Genomic DNA, 27853 nt, shown 5'->3' with positions numbered 1-27853 from the left:
TGGCTAATCATTTACAAAGCCGGTCTCTGTTGTTGATTTCTGATGCATCCATGGCTCATTAGCATGGACTTCTATGTAATTCTTTTTGCTTAATAATTTCCCAACTCATGCTTTGTGAGTTTTGCAAAAAAAAGAAGAAGGATACAGTCTCTCTTCTTCTTCGTTTCCTTCTCTCCTGGTCGGCTAGATCTTTAAGGTCTCTAGGGATAGTTTCCTACGACCTTAAAACTCTCTTCTTCTCCGGTGTGTGTGTGTGGGTGCTAATAAAAAGAGGAAAATGGTATAACCTTTTTATCATCTTTAAGGTCTCTTGGGATAGTTCTTCTTCTCTCTCTCTCTCCCCGCGTCACTCGGAGTGCGAGTCAGAGTCCTGCAAAATTTCTTTTAAAAAATAATGGAAAAAAATTTGCTGTACTATTCAAGCGCCAAACAGACTCGATTCAAGAAATCATTTTAACCGTCTGCGGGGGAGGCACAACCAGGTAAGCGTGCTGATCATTCTGCTTCCGCGTACCTCGTTTGTTTGTAGCAGGTGGCAAGTTTCTGGTTTTTCAGCCTCGCGCATTTGATCATGATGCGAGGGGAGCTTCACCTTAGAGTTTTATCCCATGACGATCCAAGTTCAGTCGGAGCTCAAAGCTGGTTCAGCGTAGACCGTTGTGACTATCCTTACTGACCTTAACTGAGTCGTCCATCCAAATCACACGCTTCTTGCCTGACGACCTTAAATATGTGGCGTGGCATATGCATTGTGGAGGCACTCTTGAGCCAGGGTTGTGTCAGCGTTTCGATGAGAGCAGAGTGATTTCATCAATCACAAATTTCAGGTGTTTGCTTTATTATATGAGCAACTTATATCTCCTTATCAACATTACTATGATTTGAACCATCATCAGCTACATCAACATCGGGGGGGGGGGGGGGGGGGGTTGGGGGTTGGTTCTGCACTGTAGCTTCTGGAGCTTGTGGAACAAGAGCCGATCAAGAGGGTTCATCAACAAAATCATTCTCAAGATCGCCAAGAAGGAGCAAATCTCTAGATAGTGTGGAACTTGGAAGACCTAGGAGCCGAAGCCCCTTTCAAAGAAACACGCCTGTCGAAGACTACATCATGGCTAACCATGATCTCCATCTTCTTTGGATCAAAGAGATGATAGCTCTTGGAAAGAGTTTCAGGTGACAAAACTCATTTGGGTGGCCTTGGAATCAAATATTCTTTGGCACATGGACATAGGCATTGCCCCCAAAAGACTGAAAAATGGGAGACATCAGATTTTTGGCCAAAATACACCTCAAATAGAGGAAGCGAAGTCGTAGGGGACTAGTTTAGAGTATGAACAAGTGTAGCAATGGCCTCCGTACACAAGATCTCGATGCTCAAGATAGTTCGGGCTATCTTCATTACAATCCTATTCTTCCCTCCCCAACTCCATTCTTGGAAGGTATGCAGAACTCGTAGGTCACGTTTGATGCCTTTGTCCGTGTCGTAATTCACAAAAGTGTTAGAGATGAACTCATCACCCTTGTCCGCACGCTTGATGCCGTTGTCGTATCGTAATTCACATAAGTGTGGTGAACTCGGCACCCTTGTCTGCACACTTGATGCCATTGTCAGTATCGTAATTCACGAAAGTGTTGGAGGTGAACTCATCACCCTTGTCCACACGAATAGTCTCAACACCACCTTCGCGAATTTTTGAAGATTTCAAAAGCCTTATTCTTGTGCTAGAGGAATTAAGGTGGCTGAAATCATATACTAGAAGCATAAAATAAAGAGCTCCATTATCAAAGGTGACAACGGAAGATGTAATGAAGACAAGAACTGCCAAACACATGAACAAGGCACTTGTGAAGAAGAGAGATTACTGAGGTAGAAAGAGACAGGACATCTGAGAGAGAGAGAGAGAGAGAGAGAGAGAGAGAGAGAGAGAGAGAGAGAGAGAGAGAGAGAGAGAGAGAGAGAGAGAGAGAGAGAGAGAGAGAGAGAGAGATCTGGGAAATGCTCTCCATGTTGATAACAAGCTGCTCATACAAGTGACCAAGGGTGGTTTGGCATTGATATGACATGCCAACTGGATAGACCCAAGGTACACACAATTGCGACTGCTATGGACACTGGCAACTTCTCCTGCACACGAGAAGATTGACAAGGCCTCAACATGGGCTGGAAACCCCAACACAGATCCACTTCTTGGCATAGAGAGAGAGAGAGAGAGAGAGAGAGAGAGAGAGAGAGAGAGAGAGAGAGAGAGAGAGAGAGAGAGAGAGAGAGAGAGAGTATGGTTGCCCTCTAGTGACGGTGGAAATCTCTGCTCTCCGGGGCCGGCAACTTTACCTATGGCTGCGATGCCTCAAGGCTGCCGGTATGGTTGCCCTCTAGTGACGGTGGAAATCTCTGCTCTCCTAGGCTGGCAACTTTGCCTGTTGCTGCGATGCCCACTGAATGGAATGCCCAGAGGGGAAGACGCGAAGGGGGAGATGTGCTGCCCAGTGGTCCTATGAAAAGAGCGTGCAAGTGCTGCCGAGAATTGTTGCCAAACCAGTGTAGGTATGCCCACCAAAAGCGTTGAGGGCTGCCTCTGAAAACGCTAGCTCTTGGCAAGGCAATGAGATGAGGAAGCTGGATTGAGCAATTTGCAGCTGTAAAGAGAGGGATTTGTGGACAAGGATATGTGCTACTGAACTCCGAGGTCGAATAATATGTGGCCATCATACCATCCAACCACTACTCCCAAAAGACGTCTGGGAAGTACAATGCTATTTGCTGAAAGTAAATCAAGCTTTGTCAAGAATCTCCTCAATTCAACCGACTCACAAGTCGCATAATCAGCATTTGTAGAAGGTATTCCTGTTGACCGCTCCAAGAGAATGCATCAAAATTGAGGGTAAAGGCATAAACTATTGATATTTGGATCATTTCCCAACTCTAGAGTACTCCACCTTTGAGGAAAGAGTCCGAAATCTGCACCTCCATATACCACGTGTCAAAAATTCCAAGCTGCTACGGGAAGTCCAAAGAATGGGACAATCGAGACTACTGAGAAATAAAGTGTCGGATGACGAAGAACCAAAAAGTTGCACCAACCACCGTATAGAAGTGGTATCGCTCATTGGTGCTCTTCCAGTGACTATCCAAGATTATCATGGAAAAGCCGATTTCCACACTATGAAGTTGGGCAACTGCGACGTTCTCTTGGGCATGCCCTGGCTCGACAAGAATGATGCGACTCTCCGGGTTCGGAACCGAACAATCACTGTGATACAGAAGGGCAAGCCAGTCATCCTCAAAGTTCGGTTGTCCAAACAAAACCCTGAATGAACTCTCTAGTTGTTTTATAGTTAGATACTTTTGAACATTGTTTGAGAAAGTATTGTTTGAAATTTGTTTGAGATGGATGCTATCTGTTTTAAACGTGTCTTGGTGCCGATTTGATCTGTTTGATTGTGGTTCTAATATTGGTTTCATTGATTGGTGATTTTACTCCCAAGTGGAGAAGTGAGAAATACTGTTTTGGTTTTGTTTGAACTTCGGAATGACGCATGCCGATGTCTGGGAAGCGTTTCGTTGTATGTTTGAAAACCTCAAAACGATGCAGGCCGATGTCTGTGGAGCGTTTCGTTGTATGCTGGAAAACCTCCGAACGACGTAGGCCGATGTCTGGGGAGGGTTTGGTTGTATGCGTGAACCTCCAAGCGACGCAAATTGCGGTCTGGGGAGCGTTTGGTTGTACAGTCCTCTGAGCTCATGGCCCGTACCTTTTTAGGTTATTTGCAGGGGGAGTGACGAGGTAGTCGTTGAGTAGCTTCATATCGTATACCGTTTGTCTCGGGGAAGTGCTCAGTGGCGCTGTTTGTTGTGTCCTGTAACATGCATATGTAAGCATTGGTGTTGCATTGTGATGTGCTATCCACTGAATACTCCTTATTGGATGACATTTTTTTGGGAAGTCAACGACCTAGGAGATCAAGAGCTCCATCGAGATGAAAGGAGAAGCCAACTCCTTGATCAAAAGAGACGAAAGGAGAAGCCAACTGCTTGATCAAAAGAGCCGAAAGGAGAAGCCAACTCCTTAACAAAAGAGCAAATTGATTGTCCCTCAGAATTTTTTTTAGCTACCTTGAGTTGTTTTGCAGATATACGGTAGTCGCGAACGATTACTTTCTTTTAGGAAGGGGTAATGTCACAACTGCTGATGTGTCAAGCCACTGAAGACCTGAGTCAACTTGCAGATCCCGGTCGAGGGGCCTAAACCCTAAGAAGCAAAAGAAGTTGAAGCTCCCACCAACTTATGGGACCCCGTCGATGGGGCTCTAGTGACATAAAGGCATTAAAATAAAGAAAGCCCACAGACACACACACACACACACACACACACACACACACGGAGGAGATGACCTGGCAACTGTACGGATTCTTGGAATTCACGCTGACAGCGTGTACAGAAAACCCGGATTTCGCACTGGACTGTTGACATGGCAGAAGTGGTACGGATTTCCGCGTTTTATGCTGACAGTGATGACGTGGCAGCTTGTACTTTTTAGCGCCAGCTCTTGGGACAGTTGCTTTTGAGTTTGAATGCTTTTCATGTAAACTGCTTTTGGGCCTAGGGCCTTTAAATATGAGGCTAGGACTCATTCTCTTGCACTCTTCTGTGAGAAGGTGTAGAGCGTGGAGTACTGGCTTGTATTGTGTTGATGCAATATAAAGAAATACCGAAAGAGGCGCCAAGGTTTGGGGCCAATACTCTCTGGGGTGGAATTCCGCCACTTCGTGTCGCGCGTCGTCTCTCTCTTTAAGTTCAATTGTTATTGACGTGCTAAAAGTCTGTTCTTTTCTATTGGCACGTTGTGCCTGTCTTGTGACACAACATTGCCCCAAACCCTGGCACCCCTTTTGGTATTTCTTTATATTGCTTCAACAAGGTACAAGCTCTAGAAACTCTGCTTTGCTTCCCACGCGGTAGAATGCCAGAGAGAGAGCCCACACAATATCTAAAAACCCGTGGCCTATCCAAAAGTATCTAACATGAAAAGCTACAGCTCTAAAAGCTTCAGGTTCAAAAGCAAGTGCTCTCTGGGCTGTCCATATAGCATTGCCACATCAACATGGATTTCCGCAAATCGCGAGTGGCTGCCACGTCAGCATGCTCTTCGCAATTTGGAGATTCTGCTTCTTTTGTTGCTATTTTTAGTGTTTCGGCCCCTCGGCTAGATCCTTTAAGTTGGGCAGGGTTAGGATTTTGAAGTTCTAACCCCCTTAAGTCTTTAGGCCCCTCGGTGGGGTTCAATAAGTTGGTTAGGTCTTCTTTTTCTTCTTCTGTTAGGGTTTAGGCCCCTCGGCCGTCTTGACTCTTCAGTAAGTTGGTTAGATCTTCAGGGTTTGCCACGTCGGTAGTTTGTGACACTAGGACAGGGAGAGATGAAGACGGCATTCTAAATCAGCCCACAACACCACCAAATGAGCTTCAAACATGTGAAAAAATAGTAGCAAACAGATGTAAACTCCTATTTTCCATGTCAAATCAACATCTAAAACATGCTTCGATCAAAGATTTGACTCTTGAGCACACTTTGGCTTTGATACCTCGTCAAAAAAGTGAGCGCGTTTGGTTGTACCAATCCTCTGAACTCATGGCCTGGACCTTTTTAGGTTATTTGCGAGGGGGGTGACGAGGTAGTCGTTGAGTAGCTTCATACCGCAGACCGCCGTCTCTCTTGGGGGAGTGCTCAGCGGCGGCGTTCATTGTGTCTTGTAACATGCATATGTGAGCATTTGTGTTGCATTGTGATGTGCCAACCATTGAATATTCCTTCTTGGATGACATTTTTCTGGGAAGTCAACGACCCAGGATATCAAGAGTTCTGATCTGGAGATCACCATTGAGAAATGCCGAAACAACATCCATCTGAAAAACCGGCCACCCGAAAAAGGCAGCAAGGGCAAAAGAAATCCATATGGTCGCCATCCTTGCGGTCGGTGCAAAGGTCTCCTCGTGGTCTACACCGGGTTTCTGAGAAAAGCCTTTGGCAGCTAGTCTTGCCTTGTGCTTGTCCAAAGAACCACCAGATTTGTACTTGGTCTTGTAGACCCATTTGACATCAATCACTTTCCTCTTGGCAAGCCGCGGAACCAACACCCAAGTGTTGTTCTTCTTGATGGAATCAAGTTCTTGCTGCATAGCAGGGTAGTTTTCGTACGTCGAACGGAACCTCTCGTTCCGTCCGGCCGGACCCGTCCCGTCCCGTCCTGTGCGTTCCATCCGGTGACTATTTTCGGTAGTTTATGACCGTTGGCAGCTTTTTGACCGTTTTGCAACGTCCAGTTTGTAGGCCTTTTGGAGCCGTTTGCAGGCAGTTTTGAAGCCAAATGCAAGCCCATGGCCCATGGGCCATTGCCATGCTTATTGCCCAAGGGCCAATGCCCATTGCTCAAGAGTCAAGCCTCACATGCTCTTCCTCTCCTATTTAAGCAACCCTTCCCCTTTGTTATCCAACACAACCTACAACTACAAGCTACAAGCTTGAGCCTTAAGCCTCTCAATGCTCTACCCTCTCATCTCCATGTGCTTCCATTGAAGCTCTCAAGCTCTCGAGTCTCCATTGGGTCTACCATCTCTCTCCTTCAAGCTCCCTTGGGTGACGGGTCTCTCCTTCAAGCTTCCTTGGGTCTCTCTCTCTCTCTCTCTCTCTCTCTCTCTCTCTCTCTCTCTCTCTCTCTAATCTATTGATACATCATACATCATACTAGTAGCTACTAGCTACATACTACATAATGCCGCCTCCTCTTCATGAAGCCTTTGAGAAGCATTGCCGATATTTTGAGCGGGTGGGGGGCAAGCAAAACTCTTGCAAGTGGTGGTGCAAATATTGCCCAAAAGCTATGACCTCTTCCGTCACCCGTCTCATCATCCACTTGACAAAGATGGGAGGACAAGCGGGGCCATGTCCTAATATCCCCGAAGATATCCTTGCGGAATGCAAGAAAAAGTATCTTCCATTGAAGACACGCAAGGGTAGAGTCACCTCGGATGAGTTCGTGTCGCCGGATGTTGATAGCTCCGATTCGGAGGAAGAGGCCTCTCCAACTATGTCCATGGCTACCGGTGCCACCGCGGCCTCATGTGATGGTAGTGCCTCCTCCAAGAAGTCCAAGAAGTCCAAGGGATCTTCAAGTGATGGTGGCCGGCCTCCGAAGATGGCAAAGCAAACTTCTCTTGCGAAATCGGTGGGTGGATGCTCCGGCCCCTTGTCTTTCCTCAAGGAGAGACAAAGAATCGCGGAAATAGAGATTGCCCGCACGGTGATTGAATGCAATCTCTCCTTCAACATTCTTTGGTTGGAGCGATGGAAGAGGATGATCATAGCAATGCGGCGGTTGGTCCATGCGAAGGGTGGACGGGTGTGTCATACCATGACATGAGAACAAAGAAGCTTGATGAATAGAGGGCAAGGATTGACAAGTCACTTGAGCCCGTACGTGCGGGTTGGGCAAAGTATGGATGCTCTATCCTCTCCGACGGATGGAGCGACCACAAGAAGAGGGCATCATCAACATTCTTGTTTCTTGTCCTCTTGGTACGTACTTCTTACGGGCGGTTAATGCGGGTTCGAGAGGGAAGAAAGTGACCGGGGCATTCATTTGGAAGCACATCCGCCAAGCCATTCTTGAGGTAAAACCGTAAATTGAGCCTTTATGTCTTGAGCAATTGCCAATGAGTCCTATGTTTTAATTTTTAAGTTTTAACTCTTCTTGTCACAAATGCCTCTTGTGTAGGTTGGTGCGGAGCATGTCGTGCAAGTGATTACTGACAATGCTTCAAATTGCAAGGCAATGAGTAAGAGGCTAGAGAAGGAATTTCCATCCATAGTATGGACTCCATGTGCCTCTCATTGCCTTGACCTTCTCCTTGAAGACATAGGGGAGCTAGGTTGGGTGAAAGATATCCTCAACCAAGCACTCTCCATCATCAATTTCATCAATGGCAAAGTGAGGGTGCTTGCCATTTACCGCACCTACTCTGACCTTGAGTTGAAGAAGCCATCGGCCACTCGCTTTGCCGCCATGTGGCTACTTCTAGAGCGGTTCTATTATGTGCAAAACAAAATACAAAAGACCATGGTCTCCGATGAGTTTAAGGAGTGGATGAATGGAGAGTCCGCCGCTTCCCAACAAGATGCAAAAGCCATCCAACGGCTTTGCTTGCGGGAGGAGTTTTGGCAAGAAATTAAGGGTCTTGTCGTTGCGATCTTGCCCTTGTACAAGGCTCTCCGCATGACCGACATGGAAGGGGCAACTATTGGGCTTCTATGGCACTTCATGGAGGAAGCTTACAAGGAGATTGAGAAGTCTACAATCCTAGATGGGGCTCCCGATGGAACACGGTATAACTACATATTTATTATTACATAATACATTCTCTATATATCTAAATTCTACATGCTTGTTTCTCTACTTAGTACATTTCCTCTCTCTTCTTGTAGTGATTACCTCGAGGACTCTCCCAAGAGAGACGACATTCTCCTCCTAATCACAAAGCGGTGGGATTGGATGAAGAGACCTGTCCATTACTTTGCGGCTCTCTTGCATCCGGCTTACAAGAAGCCCGAACTCTTTGCAAATCAAGAGCTTATTGAGGAGTGCAACAATTACCTCTTTAAGGTGCTAAAAGAAGAGGACATTGGAGCATTTCTCCAAGAGGTAATCAACTATAGCGACCAACGAGGCACCGCATTTACTTCCAACTTGTGTTGGAAGTGGCAATCCTTGGTGAAGCCTTTATTTTGGTGGGAGAGCTTTGGCTATCAATTGCCTACTCTCAAACGACTTGCTTTGAGGGTTCTTGGCCAAGTAAGCGACAAGCCTCAAACTTTTACATTTCGTGCTTAATCTCTTCAACTATAGTCTCTTATAGCTTATGCCTCTCTTGATGTGTTTTAAGATTGCTCATCGGGAGCATGTGAGCGTAATTGGTCCGCATACTCCCTCATCCACACCAAAATCCGAAACAAGCTCTCAACGAAGCAATTAGAGCGACTTATCTATTGTCGCTCCAATTTACGCATGTTGCGCTCTATGCATGAGATGCCTATGGCTCGATAGGTATAAATTATAAATTATAATCACGACTCACTCCATTTTCTATACTCTAGAGTCTAGTCTTTAATTAGTTTGAATATACTAATTATGTTTTCATCGTCCAATGTTGTAAATGTCAAATAGGTCAACGTGGATGAGCTCACACTTACGATTGACACTCTAAAGAGTGTCAATAAAGAGCAAGACCCTGAGGAGCAAATGATTTTTCGTGAGCTCTACTTGGAGCTTTAGGAGATTGATCGCCGGGTTTCTCGCACACGATCACGCAAGAAGGTCATCATCCATGGAGTTACATCGGCTACAAGAGGCAGAGGTGCCAAGGCTACAAGAGGTAGAGGCAAAGCATCAACAACACCCACGGAGGCTCCTAGGACCTATGTGCGGCGAGGCTGCGGAAGCGGCTCTTGTGCGGCGGCCATCACTATGGAGGATAGAGAGCCTCGAGAGCCAGAGTATGATGATGAAGGCAACCTCATTAGTGATGGAGATTATGAGCCGTCATCCTTCGACTCTTGTGAGGAAGAGGATGATGTTGATGAGCAAGGCTCAGAAGAGGAAGATGAGGAAGATGATGAGAGCACTAGTGACTAGTGACTTTACTATTTAGTCTCTCTATTATGGTGTGCCACTTTTTGAGTACTTTGTAGCCCTTGCCACTTGGTCCCCCCACTTTTTTATATCCCTTGCCACTTTTTGAGTACTTTGTAGCCCTTGCCACTTGGTCTCTACTTATCAAATTTCAATGATCATTTTGGTTTATGTAATGCTCATTCTCTTTAGTCTTTGAGTCTTGACTCTTTACATTGTAGTGTTGTAACTACTAACTTGTAATCTATACAAATGTCAAGTTTCTATAAGTAAGTATTAAGGCCTAAGCCTTAGGCCCTTAGACTTGAGAATTATTTGTTTTTTTAAATTTGAACGTACATAACGTCATTGTACATCATAAATTTTTTTAGTTCGTTTAGTACCGCACATCATCGTACGCTTACAAAACGTACGGGACCGTACGAGACTACTATGCTGTATAGCTAACTTCCACTTTGGTTGTGAAAGTGCCTCCTCAAGTGTGAGAGGATCTCTGTTCTAGATCACTGTAGACATCAAAGCATAGTTAACGTGTAAAGGCTCATCTACCTTAGCAAGTCGAAGTCACTGAGATTGTTGTGTAGTACCGGCTTCACGCCAATTGGGTGGAAAATCCGAAATTGCTGAATCTCGCAAAGTCTCCAAAAGCCACTTTGGTAACTTGCCGGTTGTGCTCCCCGGGGGAGGAGCTACTGTTATATCTGACTCTAACTCGGAGCTATGATGAGAACCACTGTCATCTGCATCATTGGGAATGGGTGCATGCTCCTTTAAAGTTCGAGGAAAAGGGGTAGGAGAAGAGGGCTCATCAAGAGGCAAATCAAAATCCGGGTCTCCAAGTACCGGCAAATCGGGGGTCGTTGTGGAAGGTTTGGCAGCGGAAGCCCCCTTTGAGGGTAAAATCTCATCGAAGTCAACATCACGGCTGAGTACAACATCCCTTTTCTCTGGATCATAGAGTCGATATCCCTTGGAAAGAGAGTTGTAGCCGACAAGAATCTCCGGGTATTGGGGTCAAACTTCCCCCTGTGCTCCTTTGGTACGTGGACTACGTGGACATTGGCATCACTCCCAAAAATCCGAAAGTGGGAGACGTCGTGCTTCTTACCAAATGGTGTCTTCTTAGGATCTGAAGAGGTTGGATGTTTGTACATTTCCTTTCGAGTAAGATGCTGCCCTTCGTACCTTCAACTGTTGTGAGAAACGACTTCCTGAGAAGGCGATGTCAAATTGCTGTATGAATTCAAGGGCTCGATGGGTGTGGTGGTAGCCTGAAAAGGTGTCAAACTTGACTGCTTAACCCCATGTGTGAATTTCTTGGTCTTCTTGTTCCTTTTCTCACTGTTTGAACTGTCATCAAAGGATGAGGTCTCCTGTCACAACATGTTGACGTGTCAAAGCCTTGAAGAATGGAGCCAACTTACAGATGCCGGCCGAGGGGCCTAAACCCTAAGAAGAACAAGTAACAAAAGAAGAAGTCCTACCAACTTAATGGGGACCCTGTCCGACGGGGCCCCAGTGACATAAAGGAAGAAAAAATAAAGCAGGACTCTCACACACACACAAAAGAGACTTGCGGCAGATTTTTGAAAATTGCGTTGGCATGATGACGTGGCAAGTTGTACGGAATTTCGTATTTTGTGCTGGCTGATGACGTGGCAAGCTGTACGGTTTTCCGTAAATTACGCTGGCAGCTTTTTGGCTTTGCTTTTGGACTAGATGCTTTTGAGTTTGAAGGCTTTTTACTGTAAATTGCTTTTGGGGCCTAGGGCCTTTAAATATGAGGCTAGGGCTCATTCTTTGGCATGCTTCTTGAAGAAGGTGCAGAGTCTGGAGTAGCGGCTTGTACTGGGTTGATGCAATATAAAGAAATACCGAAAGGGGTGCCAAGGTTTGGGGCCAATACTCTCTGGGGTGGAATTCTGCCACTCCGTGTCGCGTGTGCTCTCTCTTTCAGTTTTAGTTGTTATTGAAGTGCTAAAAGTCTTTTCAGTCTGTTCTTTTCTATTGGCACGTGGTGCCCGTCTTGTGACAGTGGTATCAGGGCATTAGGCGTGTGCTTTTCTGAAAGCATACCGGTCCTTCCAAAGAGCAAACAGAGCAAGATCGCACTTCGAAAGCCTATTGGAAATTTTGGCTTCGTGCTCCAACCCCGGACTTATTAGCCACTCTCACCCTTACTTCATCGCGCATCGAGCGCGCTCCCGTCTTCACCGCTCATGTCTTACAGGGCATAAGCCATTAAGATCACTTGCAAGAGAAGGATCCAAGATTTGTTTCGAGCTGCTGTTTTTATCAGACACAGTACCATGCAGATGTCTATAGCTACCAAGCCGCACATTCCAAGGACTTGGCAAGCTTTCAAGAAATTTTTTTGCCCGAAGTTATATGGTTTCTGACATCTTCCTTCGAAGTGCAACTTCTGGTGGAGTGGGGTGAAACCCTAGCAGATTATATCTTGAAATTTCTCGACATCTCTCAGTAGATGTCTCTTCTCGAGTTGATAACCTTGGAGGTTCGGTGCGATTGCTACCTTGGGACTACCATCGCTGCCAAAGAAACATTGTTTGTCCAAGAGCTCATGGACCATGCTGTGCTCGGCTATGACCCTATGGAATGAACCTAACCCTAATTTTTTGATGCAGGTTTCAGGATGGAAAGTCAATCGACTTTTCGAGCTCGGCTGATGTCGAGATTGCTTTTTAAGTTTGAGTTTTGTTTGAACTTGTTTGGTGATCCTGTTTGGAATGTGTTTGAAATGGATGGTATCTGTTTTGAACCTGTCTTGGTGCCGATTTGAAATGTTTGACTCTGACTTTAATACTGGTTTCATTGATTGGTGATTTTACTCCCGGGTGGAGAAGTGAGAAATACGGTTTTGGTATTGTTTGAACCTCGGAACGACGCAGGCCGATGCCTAGGGAGCGTTTCATTGTATGTTAGAAAACCTCTGAACGACGCAAGCCGATGCCTGGGGAGCGTTTGGTTGTATGCTTGTAAAATAATTGCTGTTGTGACTCCTGGCCCGGATCAGGATGGTTATGCCAGAGGAGTATTAAGAAGTCTGAGCAGTGGTTACTCTCAGCACCTCCAAACGACGCAGATTGCGGTCTGGAGGGCGTTTGGTTGTAGAAGGCCTCTATATCTCCCGGCCCGGACCTTTTTAGGTTATGCGGGAGGAGTGATGAAGGAGTCGTGAATATCTCTCGGCCCGGACCTTGTTAGGTTATGCGGGAGGAATGTTCATCGGCGACTTTATGTTTCTATGTTTTGTAACATGCATATGTGAGCATTTGTGTTGCATTGTGATGTGCCAACCACTGAATATTCCTAATTGGATGAGATTGCCTGGGTATGTAATTTTAGTGCATCAGACACCCGTGGAAGATCAGTGCGGTTTGGGTGTGATGGCTAATTTTACTACGCCGGAATATCAAGAGTTCCAATCTGGACGAAAGGAGAAGCTAACTCCTTGATCAAAAGAGCCGAAAGGAGAAGCTAACTTCTTAACAGAAAGAGCAAACTGATTGTCCCTCGGAATGATCCTCGGAAATTTTTGAGCCAACTTGACTTGTTTTGCAGATATGTTGTAATCGCGGACGATTACTCTCTTTCAAGTAGGGGAGATGTCACAACATGTTGACGTGTCAAAGCCTTGAAGAATGGGGCCAACTTCCAGATGCCGGTCGAGGGGCCTAAACCCTAAGAAGAACGAGTAACAGAAGAAGAAGTCCTACCAACTTATGGTGACCCCGTCCGATGGGGCCCCAGTGACATAAAGGAAGAAAAAATAAAGCAGGACTCTCACACACACACAAAAGAGACTTGCGGCAGATTTCCGAAAATTGCGTTGGCATGATGATGTGGCAAGCTGTACGGAATTCCGCGTTTTGTGTTGGCTGATGATGTGGCAGGCTGTACGGATTTCCGTAAATTACGTTGGCAGCTTTTTGGCTTTTCTTTTGGACCAGATGCTTTTGAGTTTGAAGGCTTTTTACTGTAAACTGCTTTTGGGGCCTAGGGCCTTTAAATATGAGGCTAGGGCTCATTCTCTGGCATGCTTCCTGAAGAAGGTGCAGAGTCTGGAGTACTGGCTTGTACTGGGTTGATGCAATATAAAGAAATACCGAAAGGGGCGCCAAGGTTTGGGGCCAATACTCTCTGGGGTGGAATTCCGCCACTCTGTGTCGCGTGTGCTCTCTCTCTTTCAGTTTCAGTTGTTATTGAAGTGCTAAAAGTCTGTTCAGTCTGTTCTTTTCTATTGGCACGTGGTGCCCGTCTTGTGACATCTCATCCTGTGAACTACTAGATGGCTCCCTATGCCTTCTAGACATTTTTTTTTTTGGTGGAAAAAGATCCTTCTATTAGTTAATGAAACTGCCCATAGGGCTACAACCACCTCTACTAGAGAGGGCTACAACAAACATAAGGAGAGACTCTCCCAATGAAAAAACAACATATGTACAATGAGGCTAAATCAGGAGATGGGAGGAGGGAAAAGCCACACAGGTGGACGGTAGTGCCATCTGAGCACACCCTGGACCATGGTGAAGAAAGGCCCAGGGCGCTAGAGTCGAAGGAAAGCCTCTCTACGCTCCCGCGTGCGGTCGGAGCTGCCCTGGAGTCTCTCGAACTGCCCCCTGAGGTATGGATCAGCTCTAGCCAAAGATCTCGAACTGTCTTTGCAGGTGGTACAAGGCGAGTCTCAAAGATGCTGAAGCAGCGGGCTTGCCATATGAGCCAGAGTGTCAGGCCGCAAACGAGCTCCCAACACTCCTCTCTCTCACTGCACCACTCTTGTGGAGTAAGCTCTGTAGCAGGCTGGAGTGTAGGTCGACGCCCTTGTATCACTATCATCCTGCTGGTGGAGGATAGCTCAAATTGTAATGCTGGGCCCGTGAGAGTCGACCAAGCAGTTGCCCCCCAAGTGTACTGCCGTGCTGTGGAAAGAGCTGGCATCAACCGAAGGACAGGAAGCCAAACCTGTTGTGCCATAGGACAGTCCCAAAGACAATGACGCTGACTCTCCACAGGAAGGCCACAAGCTGCGCATGCTGCCGAGAGACAACTATGTACAAGCCAGCTCCCCACAGCTGTAGCTCTGGCAGCCATCTCCCCACAACTATAGCCCTATGTGCAACTAGCCATTGGAAGTGACTTCCGCGGCTGTCTGGCGTCCCACAACCTCGCCCAAAAAGTTGACAAGAACTCAGCTGTGTGACCCTCCTCCTGCCAACGAGGTGCTGTAGCAGGACGAGCCTCTCTCCGAGCTGCCAGTATGTGACGTCCTAGTCGAATAGTGTACTGAAAGAAAGGGACACTTGGATGGTCGGCTGAGGCGAAAGGGTCCCTCCAAAACCACTCTCCAAGATCCCACTGCACTCGTGCCAGCGGACAGCTGTCCCAAGCCCACAGCCTCTAGTAGCCAGTCCCAAGAGCTCCCACAGATGCCTACAACTCAAATCCTTTGAAAACAGCACTCTGCAACCTGTGGGGCCTCTAGTGAAACTCGGTGTAAACGACCCTCACCTTCTAGCTCGAAAAACAAGGAGGGTACAGTCTCTAAGCAAGCCCGAACTGCGATGGGGACCTCCAGTCGTGTGAAGGCCCCCATCCATTTGGGCGCTGCTGACTCGAGAGTTGTGAGCCACTCAGGTGGTACTGCCTCAGTGATGTCCTGACACATGCTCTGCACCCCTCTCATGCCATGTAGTATCTGGATGCTCTGAAGCTCCTTTGACAAGCCTGAGAACTGTAGCTAGTCACCTAAAGTGCGTGCTGGACCCTCTGTCATGGGACCCCAAGAAACATGAGGCCTACTACCAACCAAGTGGCCTCTCTGAGTGCTAACCATGGAGTTCCAAACAAGGGGCTATCTCAGGCGCTCCTCCGTGCAAGTAGGTTGGTGCTGCTCCAGGCCTCTCCGCAGCCGCTCCCAGGAGTAGAGCAGACTCACAACAAAACGGTTCTCCAATCTCCTACTCAGGCCAACTTTGCGCATCTCTATGAAAATCCATCTGGTCGAACGTCTCCAAGGGCCTCCAACCTAAGGCACTCTAGCACTAAGCCGCTGAAGCAAAAACTCTTCTAAGGCTCCTCCCTTGGAAGCAATCCTCTGACAACAAACTTCCCAAGAAGGGCTTTGCTTTGCTGTGTTGGGTCTATGATCCCCAACCCCCCCTGAGAACAAGGTAGAGTGATGACCTGCCATACCACTTTGGCCCGGGCTATCTGAGTGTCGCGTCCTGACCAAAGGAAATTCGTGATCAGCCTCTCTACCTGGTTGATGCAGGAACTCGAAAAGATGTGATGTACCACATAGTAGCCAACAACACCTGGTTGGCCACTACAACTCTGCCTGCCAGAGAAAGTCGTGCGGAGCTCCAATGTAACAGCTTCCTCCTGATGGACAGGAGGAGGGGAGCAATTTGCTGCTCAGGAGACAAGTCCAAGCTAACCTGACAGCCCAAGTATCGAACTATAGTCCCTGGGGGAATCCATCTGAAACCCTCACCTGGCAGCCAATCAGGCGTAGGGTGCAGAGATCTGACCCAAGCAAGTCTTAGTACTCTAAGAAAAAGCTGGGAGTCAAACCATCCTCACATGGACAGCTACCACGGAGAAGTGCTTTGAGGGCGGCGTGGAGCTCCTCTAGTTGAAGAGGTAGCTCAAGCCTCTGGCGCATCTCCTCAGTCACAAGACAAGGCATTTGTGCCCTAACATGCTCTTTGCATGCATCCTGACGTTCTGATTGAGGCTCTACTGACAACATGTCACGGTAAAAGTCAGTAGCAACTGCACGCATGTCCTTTGAATCTGAAGCAACTGACTTGTGAAACCTCCTCAACTGGCTGACCCTCGCATGCGCATGTCGTGGTCCCACTGTCTCAAAGAAAGTCCCTGTCACTTTGTCACCCTCCTTGGTCCATTGAGATGCTTGTTGATGGAAAGCAAACTCATGGTGCCTCTCCTCTGTGCTGGCAAGCTCCTGGCGAGTCTGCTGCAACTACTCCTCCAACCAGGGACTATGTGGATGCTGCTCCTGCATCCTCTGCAAGGAAGCAACGCCCTGTCGGAGACGTTGCTGCTCCTCTCTCGCTGCAGCCAGGCAAGCCGTAGACTCTTGAAGAAATAGCCGATTAATCTGAGCAAGTCCAGAGGCCACTCTTGCAGCATGAGCCTTCTAGACTTTTTAAAAATCTGTTTTTTTTTTTACTTTTCTTGCTTTTTCTCTGCTTCTTCCGCTTTTTCTCTTCCTCACTCTAACTAGAGGAAGATGAATTGGCGGAACTCCTTGAAGACAAATTATTTTTTTGGGTCATCCTCAAACGAACATGCTTCTTGGATCTACTTACCACCTTGAAAGACGATTTCCGGCCCAAATAATCCACTACTTTCCTCATCTTTCAAGAGTGCTTTAAGCTTTTCATCACTTATTTCGTTTTCTTTTCAAGAGCTTTGTCAAATTCTTTCTGTGAGTACAATGTTTGCTTTTCTGTACCCAGCTTCAAAGGAGAATCAACCGCCTCTCGCCATCTAGAGTGAATCTTGTCAAGCCGTTAGTTCATCAGGTGAGTCACATATTTCGGGTCCTTAGAGTACTTATCAATCTTTTCGTACACGTGTCAACCTGCAGTTGACGTTTGTACTCTGCTATGTTGAGATTCCTTGCGGTAAATCTGCCAGAATCCCTGTTGGTTTCGTTTGTTCCCATGTTGGGACTCATCTTTCTTCATCTCCCTGTAGATCGAAGGTCGGAGGGGTGTCGTCTTTGTGAGATTCTCCGCGAGAACCCATGTGTGTTGCAGAAAGGATCAGATCCTCCATAGAAGAAGAATCATTTTGAGCTCTGATACCACTCTCCAAATGAGGAATTAATAGCAACACACGAAGAAAATCTGCAAATAACTGAACTTGAATATATATATATATATATATATATATATATAGAGAGAGAGAGAGAGAGAGAGAGAGAGAGAGAGAGAGAGAGAATGGCGGAGTTCTGTCCCGATGCATTGGCCCCAAAGGCTGGCCCCCCTTTCGGTATTTCTTTATTATTGCTTCACAAAGGTACCACACCCTGGGCCCAGCTCTCTCTGAGGCTCTTTGTCCAAATGCTCTTTGGGGAGTGGCCCTGTGGGCACTTATAAACATACAAGGGATGCTCAAAAGCTGAGCCCCAAAAGCATCAGTTCTAAAAGCTTCTAATCTCAAAAGCATTTGTCTCAAAAGCCTTGCACAAAACTACCAAAGTCAGCAAGTGTAAACTGTGGAAATTCGTACAGCTTGCCATGTCAGCATGTCAGTAATGAAAAATCTGGATATCAGCCCCCAGCATTTACGCTTTGGAGTTTTAGGGTTTAGGCCCCTTGGCCGGTGCTCTCCAAGATGGGTAGGGTTAGGTTTTTATTAAAAACCCTAACAACCCCTTCTGTTTAGGCCCCTCGGCCACACTTTTTGGGTTCAGTTCTTCTTGTCCTCTCGGCCAGTTCTTTCCGGTTGGGCACACCACATCATCACTTTGTGACACTTATTGAATGCAAATCAGCTCTTTCAGTTCTCAGAATGCTATTTCTGTTTAGTTGATTGAATATGAAATGTGGTGATTTTTATTTTTATCATCAGGGTTGCTAACACTATGCAATGTCAATATCTTCAACAGATTTCATAGTTTGATGATGCCATAACATAAACAAAACATCGCTTTCAACTGAACCAAACACTTCCTTCGGTCATTCTTATAAAAAAAGTCCTTTCCTCTTGCACATGATAAATTTTGGTGTTTTTCTTTTTCTTTTATTGGGTTGATGCAAGGAGAGAAATTGTCATCAGGTCTTGTTTGATGCTGTCTTTTGATTGCAGGTGCAACAGGGAATATATCATGCATGCTATTTTGCCTTAGACTGTTTTGCACCATTTAGGAGTATGCTGATGGGCGTCAGAAGGAATCTCTGATATCGTAGATTGAACATGAGCTGCAATCTAGTGAAAATTACAAAGGGCCCAGTGATACTGTGCTTGCAGTGTCCTCTTTGCTGCAACTTGGTCCATGAAGCCACCACGATTTCTGAATGTCTTCACACTTGTACGTGTTATTTCTAATTTTACTTTTTATATCTAAAATGCGATCGGTTTGTTTTTTGCTGTGCTTCATGCTGACGTTTTTGTAGTTATAGAGCTTTTCTGCAAAAGTACAGGGAAAAAAGTAAGAGAGATTTGTTTTCACAAAGCTCTGCAGCAAGAGGTAGGGTTCTGCGAGCTTAGAAAAAGACCAGATTAGAATAATAGAACTATAAAATTTGAGTGATTGCGAAGGTTATAGGGATAAATTGGTTTTTGGTAGAAAATCCCTAAAATTCTTTAGTGCATTTAGCACGTAAGATTTTACCGTTGGCAAGGAGTTATGCTTTGCTTAGACGTGCGAATTTCTCATCTTGCTGAGTCTCTTGAGTCCAGTTCAGGAGTCCATAACCAGAACCTTCTCCATGAAACATCAGATCAGAATTGCTCCGGGAGATGTCTACAAGACAGTCTTTCTGACAAGTTTTGGTTTATACGAATTTTTGGTGATGCCCTATGCATTTACAAATACTCCAGCAACTTTCAACCGAATGATGGATAGGATTTCCCGAGAGTATCGATCTTTTGTGGACTTTCTTTGATGGCATTATAGTGTTTCCTAAGAATAAAACAGAGCATCGACACCATCTGCTACAGGTCTTTCAAGCATTGCGCGATCATAGGTTGGTTATTAGTGCCAAAAAGAGCGAGTTTTTCTTGCCAAAGATACATTTCTTGGGACACATCGTCACATCAGCAGGAGTCCAGATGGACCCGGCCAAAATTGAGACTATCCGCGATTGGCCTGACCTGAAGAATGTTCATGAAGTTCGAAGCTTTTCGGATTTGTGCTCTTATTATCCACGGTTCATTCAGAAGTTTGCAGAGATAGCTTCACCTTTGCACTTATTGACTTAGAAAGGAGTCCCTTTCTCGTGGGGACTGACAGAGGTGACTGCTTTTCAGACACTTACGGAAAAATTGACTACTGGCAGTGTTGGCTTTGTCAGATTTGCAAAAGCCGTTCGAAGTTTATTGTGATGCTTGTGGTTGAGTCTGGGAGCGGTCTTGATGCAAGAAGGCCATGTGATTGCTTATGAAAGCAGATTGTTTTCAAAGCCAGAATTAGTAGCACAGATCATGAGAAAGAGCTATTGGCAGTGATCCATGCTCTTACACAGTGGCGACACTACTTACTCGGAACTGATTTCACAGTTTTTACAGATCATTAGAGTCTACACTACTACTTGTCACAGAAGCAGCTTTTAGAAAAGCAGATGCAGTGGGCTAACATCTTGTCACAGTTTCACTTCCCGATTGTCCATGTTCAGGGACAAAAAAATTGAGTGGCAGATGCATTGTCTCCAAAGCCCCTAGTCTTGGCTATTTCCACTATTCATCACAGAAGCTTCAAGGATATGGTTGACCAGTACGCCATAGGTCCCGACTATGTGGACATTTTTACTTGGATACAGATTGGGGAGACAATTCCAGGGTATTCCATGCGGGATGACTACTTGATGAAGAAAACGATGTTGTGTGTTACACATCCTTTGAGGAAAAAAGTCTTGACAGTGTGCCATTATCCACCTTTTACGGGTCACCGCGGCATCGATACAACATTGAAGGGTGTGGAGCATTACTTCTATTGGTCGAGACTCAAAAAGGATGTGGACGACTTTGTTTTGCAGGTGTTTAGTATACCAAAAGGTCAAGTTTGACATGCATAAGGCACAGGGATTACTACAGCCTTTACCCATTCCCACCCGCCCTTGGGAAGGTATTGTAATGGATTTCATCTTTGATCTCCCGAAGACATAGAGTAGGCACGATGGCATTTGGACTGTCATTGACAGATTTAGCAAGCAAACTCTATTCATTCCAGTAAAGAAAACAGTCAAGCAAGACCATTTAGCGAGACTGTTCATTGCTCAGATATTTCCGTTACATGGCATGCCTGAGACCATAGTCTCGGATAGAGATCCCAGATTCACGAGTTTGTTTTGGAAGGCTATTTGAGAGAATATTGGCACGCGGTTGCAGTTCTCGTCATCTTTCCACCCACAACAAATGGGAAATCTGAGATAGCCAATTCAGTGGTTTTGGATTTATTGAAGTCTTACATTTCTGATCAGAAGACTCAATGCGAAAAATTTTAGCCTTTGGTGGAATTTGCCTACAATAGCACTGTTTACGAAGCCTCAAACACGGCACAAGAAGGCAGCGGATTGACATCGACGTGACTTGAAGTTGAAGGAAGATGATTGGGTGCTTTTACGTTTTGAGAAGGTACGCCTAAGGAAACGGAAGGGAAAGGAGCGGCTTTTTCCAAAGCTTAGCTTGAGATATTATGGCCCTTTCTAGATTACAGAAAAGATAAATGATGTATACTTCAGACTCAAGTTGCCAGATACTTGGAAGATTCAAATGCTTTTCATTTGAGTTTGTGCTTGTTGATGGGGAGCCTGATGAGCAACCCGAAGTGGAAGAGAGCGAGGAGATACTTGTTCCTTAACAGATTTTGGCACATAAGGAAAGAAAAGTGATTCGGCGGTTCTTAGTGAAATTTAAGAACTATTAGCGGCATTGGATGCGAAGTGGATGGAGGAGGAGGACCTAGCAGATACTCCTTAGATTTTGGAACTTTACCTTGAGGCTTTCGGTTTAGGTGCGTCTACTCCGAAAGATCCCGTGGATCAGCAGGGTTAAATTTGGTGCACACGGGACTGCACAAGTGGGGAGTTACTCCCCTCTTTTGTCACATATTACCTGGATGGAATAGAGTCACCGATTTTCCTTTGAATTTCAGGGATACTGCTGTGCTGACAGTATTCTGCTGTATGAATTTATGAAATGGGAATTTCCGAAATTGAACTTGAATGATGTGTACTCTCTCATGTGATTTGTTTGAGTGCAAGAAGTGAAAGACGAAATGGCTGTAGCATTTCGGTCTTGAAAATCTCTATAGACATGATCGCAATAAGGATTAGTTAATCCGACATCAGTGAGGTCTGGGATGGATCTAGATGCGATTACTAATACGTTGCTGGTAGTCATGGTTTGAGATTTGGAATGAATTTTTCTGTGATTGATTTGATGTGTCATGTGATCTCATGTGAAGTGATGTGTCACAAAGCGATGACGTGGCGGACAGTAGAAACCCTAATTTTTGCCAAAAACCCTAATTTCCGGAAATCGTGGAGGTGGATTATTATTAAAAAAAAAAAAACTTTTGTTTTTTTTTAAGAAAGATGAGCGACGCAAATTTTGCTTTTTCTCTACCTAATGAGAAAGAGAGAGAGAGAATGCTTTTGCTTTCAAGTTTTGACTCTCTGTGAGAGAGAGAGAGAGCAATTGCTTTTGGTTTGAAGCTTTTGGGGCTCTGCTTTTGACTCTCTGTGAGAGAGAGAGAGAGAGCAATTGCTTTTGGTTTGTAGCTTTTGGGGCTCTGCTTTTGGGCATCCCTTGTAATCTTTAAATTAGTGGTGAGGGCTTCACTTCTCAGAGCATCTGGACGTAGAGTCTGAGAGTGAAACCCTAGCCACTCTCTTGTACTTTGATTTAATTAATATAAAAAGAAATACCGAAAGGGGCGCCAGTCTTTGGGGCCAATATCTCTAGGCACGGAACTCCGCCGGGCCAGTGCAAATCTATTGTGATCTGTGAATTGTTTTGAAGTGGTTATTTGGTGCTGTTGCGGTTGATTCTTGACTTGGAGTGTCCAAGTCTGTTACAGTGGTATTAGAGCACGGCCGATTTCTCTTCTACGGGAAATCCGATCCCTGATATTTTTTTTCCGCGGCACCTATGGCTTCAGGCAATGATCAGTTGACTCCCTCTGCATCTGGAGATGCGGGCTGGGATCACAACGAAGATTCAGGCAGAGAGTATGGCCTGCCTTGGCCTACTTAGGCGGAGCGGCGAGAGATAGAGCGTCGCCAGTTGATCGGCGATGCAACAAAGATGATGCTCAATTTTGCCAAGGACCCGAAGATGGCAAAATATATGAACCGGACCTCTTTGGAAGAGGTTCAGACAGAGTGGCAGAGAACCACAACACCACTCCTGAAACCCGCTCTCAAGAAATCTTCTGCCTCCAAGAAATATACGGAGAAGGAACTAGAGAACGTGGTTGATGCACGGATTGCTCAGCTTTTCGACGTGCAAAAGAAGGACAAAAAGCACGGCAAAAAGCAGAAGAAAGGCACTGACTTCCCGGGATATTTGGGTCGTCGGTCGACATTCGACAAGGCAAAGAAACTGAAGAAGCGCGTCAAGTTTGAAGGCCTACCCAGTTCTTCTTCTTCTTCTTCTTCTTTTGACAGTTTTTCTAGCTCTTCAGACTCGAGCGAAGAAGACAGGAAAAGCAAAAAGCGAAGCAAGAAACAAAGCTTCAGAAAGGGCAAGAAAAAGGCAAAGAAGGCTACATCTCGCCCAGAGACTGACAGTTCTACTGAGGACTCGTCTACAGACAGCTCAGATTCCGATGACGGAAAGTTTTATGCGAACAAGAAGAATTTTTACAAAGCCAACCAGTATGACTTTCTCGAAGATGAAAGCAAGAAAGTCAGAGAGTTTAAGGAAGGTGGCCACTTGATCAAGTTTGATACTTTTTCAGGATACTCAGATGCTTCGAAGGCTTTGTCTTTTATAGAGCAGTTTGACATCGCTTTCGTGGGAGGACGCTATTCAGAGCACTCCAAGATTCGGAGAGCTGCCTCTTATTTTAAGGGAAATGCTCGCACTTGGTGGTCCACGCTTCTATTAAGCAAGACTGTGCCAGTTACATGGCTGAAATTTAAGAAGCTTTTTATTTCTTCTTGGTTGACTCAAGAGTTTGAGCGAGATATACGAGCTGCTTGGAACCATCTTCGGATGACCAAGAAAGATACAATCAATGCTTATTGTGAAAGATTCTGGAGCTCTTTTCTACCCGCCTCTTCATTCAAGAAGATCTCGTTCAGAAAACAGATTGAGCGGTTTACCTTGGGTCTACCTACAGAGATCCGAGATCACTACTTGGAATAGAAGTCAGCTTCTATTCAGGAGTTGATGAGTCATGCGAAGCGGGGCTTTGCCATTCACTCTGGCAGTTTGACTTACCCCACCGATGAGAAAATGACACAACGAGCCGAACAGACTTCTGGGAATGAAAGTAGAAAGAAAAAAAGAGCAACCCAGAGAAAAAGGATGCACGACGCAAGCTTACTCCTGAGGAGAGAGCTCGCTTCATCAGAGAGGAGAAGTGCTTTGGATGCGGAGAACCGGGACATCTCTCCGCGAAGTGCCTTAATAAGGCACAGAAAGAACAGAATGATAAAGACGACGACAGGCCTGAGAGTTCGAGAGCAGCTGAGGAATGTGGCAGAAAAGGCAGATAGAAAAGCAGAACTGGTACCACATGGCGTGGGACCTGTACCGAATCTAATGAATGAAAGTACAAACTTTGCCGCTTTTGGGGCAAAGTGAAGGATCAGGAAGCTCTTTTGAAGGAGCAAAGGCCAACTTCTTTTCACTTGGAATTGGCGGCTCGATTTGGAATTACGCCCGACAGACTGACGCCACAGGCAGAGGTAGTTCGACTGGCACCTGGATGGGATGTTGCCATTACACCGAGCATTGGCAAACTTTGTTTGCAATGACAGGGTTGTTCAGGGCACGCGAGTGACGTTCTACTCAGGATCCCTTGGTACCACAAGAACTACGCCATGGTTGACTACCGGGCCGAGAAAGCTACTTTGATAAATGAAGGGCTTAGAGATTGTACTTGATGAACTTCAGTTTCTTACTCATTCTTTGGGAGAGAACTGAACGCTGGATAAAGGTTGAATATGTTTTGACCCGATCAAAAGAACGCCAAGATTTTTCTCCACACTCATGCCGATTGCTTTTTAGAGGGCCTGAAGATCAAACCGTTGATCTGATACCTGGAAGCACGCCACCGAATCGGCCACCTTACCGTGTGAGCCGAGTACAGAATGAAAAGATTATGAACCTAGTGAAAGACCTCTTGGAAAAGGGTCTTGTCCAGCCTAGTACTTCACCGTATTGCTCTCCAGTGTTGTTGGTTTTGAAGAAAGACGGATCTTGGAGTATGTGCATCGATTATAGCACTCTCAACGAAATCACCATCAAGAACAGATTTCCGATTCCTAGGATCGATAATATACTCGACAGGTTACAGCGATCCTCGTGCTGTAGCAGGATTGACTTGAAGAGTGGATATCATCAGATCAGGATAGCGCCAGGAGATGTCTACAAGACAGCTTTTCGGACGACTTTTGGGTTATTTGAGTTTTTGGTGATGCCTTTTGGCTTAACCAATGCTCCTGCGACATTTAACTGGATGATGGACATGATTTTTCGAGAGTACACGGTATTTGTTGGCACTTTCTTTGACGACATCATTGTTTTCTCCAAGAATGAGGCAGAACACAGAGATCATCTGCTTCAAGTCTTTCAGGCATTACGAGATCACACGTTAGTGATTAATGCAAAGAAAAGTGAATTTTTCCTACCAGAGATACACTTTTTGGGACACATTGTGTCAGCAGCAGGAGTGCAAATGGACCCGGCCAAGATAGAGACTATCCGTGATTGGTCCGATTTGAGGAATGCCCATGAAGTTATAAGCTTCTTGGGAATGTGTTCGTACTACAGGCGGTTCATACGAAAGTTTGCAGAGGTTGCTTCCCCTTTGCATACCTTGACACAGAAAGGAGTACCTTTTTCGTGGGGACCCACAGAGGTGACTGCCTTTCGGACATTGAAAGAGAAATTGACTACGGGACCTGTTTTGACTTTGTCGGACTTGCTAAAGTCATTTGAAGTATATTGTGATGCTTGTGGTCGTAGTCTGGGTGCGGTCTTGATGCAAGAAGGCCATGTCATAGCTTACGAGAGCCGTTTGTTCTCTAGGCCGGAGATGATAGCACAGATCTATGAGAAAGAGCTTTTGGCGGTTATCCATGCTCTTACTCAGTGGCGGCATTACCTACTCGGAGCGGATTTTACTGTCTTTACAGACCATCAGAGTTTGCGCTACTTCTTGTCAGAGAAGCAACTTTCGGAAAAGCAGATGCGGTGGGCGAACATCTTGTCACAGTTCCACTTCCAGATTGTCCATGTGCATGGACAGAAGAATGTGGTGGCAGATGCTTTGTCTCGGAAACCGTTGGTTCTGGCTATTTTGTGATGACGTGGCGGACAACAGAAACCCTAAAATTCTTGCAAACCCTAATTTCTGCCAAAAACCCTAATTTCCGGAAATCGCGGAGGCGGATTATTATTGAAAAAAAAAAACTTTTGTTTTCTTTTTAGAAAGATGAGCGACGCAAATTTTGCTTTTTCTCTACCTAATGAGAAAGAGAGAGAGAGAATGCTTTTGCTTTCAAGTTTTGACTCTCTGTGAGAGAGAGAGAGAGCAATTGCTTTTGGTTTGAAGCTTTTGGGGCTCTGCTTTTGGGCATCCCTTGTAATCTTTAAATTAGTGGTGAGGGCTTCACTTCTCAGAGCATCTGGACGTAGAGTCTGAGAGTGAAACCCTAGCCACTCTCTTGTACTTTGATTTGATTAATATAAAAAGAAATACCGAAAGGGGCGCCAGTCTTTGGGGCCAATATCTCTAGGCACGGAACTCCGCCGGGCCAGTGCAAATCTATTGTGATCTGTGAATTGTTTTGAAGTGGTTATTTGGTGCTGTTGCGGTTGATTCTTGACTTGGAGTGTCCAAGTCTGTTACAGATGTGACTATCATCTTTGTACAAGTGCTAGATGTGTCGTGTCTAGTGCGTCGGTACTTGAGAGTCAGTGTCTATTGAATTGGTTTATGGCCTCTGTCTGTTTTGCAGGCGTAATCGAGGGCGATTACAATTCTTTCAAGAGGGGGGTATGTCACAAATTGATGACGTGGCATGACCGAGGACCTTAAAGGCTATGTTCCAACTTAAGTATCGAGGGGCCAAAGGGACTCATAGGATTAAATAAAAATAATACGGATTTTTGTGATTTGCGTTGATAGTGCTGACGTGGCACAACTGTACGGATTTCGGCAAACAGTGCTGGCTGCTTTTGGGCCTTTCGTTTTTGAGTTACTGCTTGTGGGGGACTCTGCTTTTGGTATCCCTTCGTAAGAATAAAAGGAACCCAAAGGCCAGAGTATCTGGACGCAGAGTCTGAGAGCTGAGGACTCGCGGGAGTTGTACTTTGCTCAAAGATTAATACAAAAAGAAATACCGAAAGGGGCGCTAGTCTTTGGGGCCAATCTCTCTTGGCACGGAACTACGCCGGGCCGTGTTGACTCAATTGAACTGTGATTTGTGTGTAGTGTTTTAAGTGAATCTCTCTCTCGTGGCGCGACAGGTTCTAGACTTGGGGTGCCCAAGTTTGTTACATTAACAGAAGCGGTAGTGTGGATTGCTAGTTGGCTGTTTGTTTTGACATTTAAAGGATGTGTCCTTTCTTTTTCTTTTCATTGTTTTTTTCACCTTTTGGTTTTGTCGTAATCTTTTTTTTTTTGTTGCTAGTATGGTGCTGATATTTTTTGGCTTGTTCAGTCTGCAGGGAGTGCATTTATCAAATATTTGTTGGTGGAGAGAATGAAAGTTGCCCAATATGCAATGTCTACCTTGGTGGCTCACCTTTGGAGAAACTGAGGTTAGAGACTCTTATGTAAGATTTTATGCTGATGTCGTACTTCATTGATAATGTGTAGAAGCTGATGCATTGTAAGGACGGCTTCAAAATTTGCAGAGCAGACCGCCAACTTGATGAAGTCTGTGCCAAGATATTTCAAGAAGGGAAGCTAGGGTCTAATCAAATCTCCTTGTAGTTTGTAATAGCTAAGTAAAACCACACATAGAGGCATGTATATCAAACTTACAGAAGAAAAAAAATCCTTTCACATGAGATAGGTTGACGTGCACCACTGGGTCTGCAGTGGTGCTATGGATTACAACCAGCCGACTTCACAGCGGTTTTCACATGGAAAACAAGGTGCTTTCTAACACTCTTGTTTTCAATGGTGTTGCTCTGTTTGAGCTAGCCGCAAAGTGAGCTAGGTGTAAAGTTAATTTTCTTTTATGGTTTAATTTCATTTTTTGTCTTGCA

The 27853-nt window shown here is 45.5% G+C and overlaps 2 protein-coding genes across 6 annotated transcripts; both read left to right on the top strand.

The window, feature by feature from the left end:
• The first annotated feature begins 328 nt into the window (after nucleotides 1–328).
• LOC147433818 (E3 ubiquitin protein ligase DRIP2-like) lies at nucleotides 329–27853 on the top strand. Of its 5 annotated transcripts, none has more exons than XM_086490431.1 (4): nucleotides 329–482; nucleotides 18548–18770; nucleotides 27301–27400; nucleotides 27477–27853. In XM_086490431.1, the coding sequence occupies exons 2-4, from the start codon at nucleotides 18656–18658 to the stop codon at nucleotides 27550–27552; spliced, it is 291 nt and encodes a 96-aa protein (XP_086346557.1). In that variant the 5' UTR covers nucleotides 329–482; nucleotides 18548–18655; the 3' UTR covers nucleotides 27553–27853. The 5 variants fall into 5 exon arrangements, with proteins under 5 accessions (XP_086346557.1, XP_086346558.1, XP_086346553.1 ...); XM_086490432.1 differs by having other exon boundaries at nucleotides 27301–27415; nucleotides 27502–27853; XM_086490427.1 differs by having other exon boundaries at nucleotides 330–482; nucleotides 27497–27853.
• LOC147433819 (uncharacterized) lies at nucleotides 4317–9266 on the top strand. Its single transcript, XM_086490426.1, has 2 exons — nucleotides 4317–8382; nucleotides 8482–9266. Exons 1-2 carry the CDS (start codon nucleotides 7832–7834, stop codon nucleotides 8885–8887), a joined length of 957 nt encoding a protein of 318 aa, XP_086346552.1. The 5' UTR covers nucleotides 4317–7831; the 3' UTR covers nucleotides 8888–9266.

The sequence above is a fragment of the Adiantum capillus-veneris genome, chromosome 19 (genome assembly GCF_014529385.1).
Source record: "Adiantum capillus-veneris isolate H3 chromosome 19, ASM1452938v2, whole genome shotgun sequence".
NCBI lineage: Eukaryota > Viridiplantae > Streptophyta > Polypodiopsida > Polypodiales > Pteridaceae > Adiantum > Adiantum capillus-veneris.
Note: the sequence above shows the minus strand (reverse complement) of the source record. Positions and strands in the feature narration are given on the sequence as shown.

What these genes read in the sequence shown, in the direction of transcription:
- LOC147433819 (XM_086490426.1), top strand. Translation starts at nt 7,832, where the DNA reads ATGAGTAAGAGGCTAGAGAAGGAATTTCCATCCATAGTATGGACTCCA. An exon ending in GGGGCTCCCGATGGAACACG is followed by an intron (nt 8,383 to 8,481) that starts GTATAACTACAT and finishes CTCTTCTTGTAG; the next exon opens with TGATTACCTCGAGGACTCTC.
- LOC147433818 (XM_086490427.1), top strand. Translation starts at nt 18,656, where the DNA reads ATGAGCTGCAATCTAGTGAAAATTACAAAGGGCCCAGTGATACTGTGC. An exon ending in TTCTGAATGTCTTCACACTT is followed by an intron (nt 18,771 to 27,300) that starts GTACGTGTTATT and finishes TGGCTTGTTCAG; the next exon opens with TCTGCAGGGAGTGCATTTAT. An exon ending in TCACCTTTGGAGAAACTGAG is followed by an intron (nt 27,401 to 27,496) that starts GTTAGAGACTCT and finishes CAAAATTTGCAG; the next exon opens with AGCAGACCGCCAACTTGATG.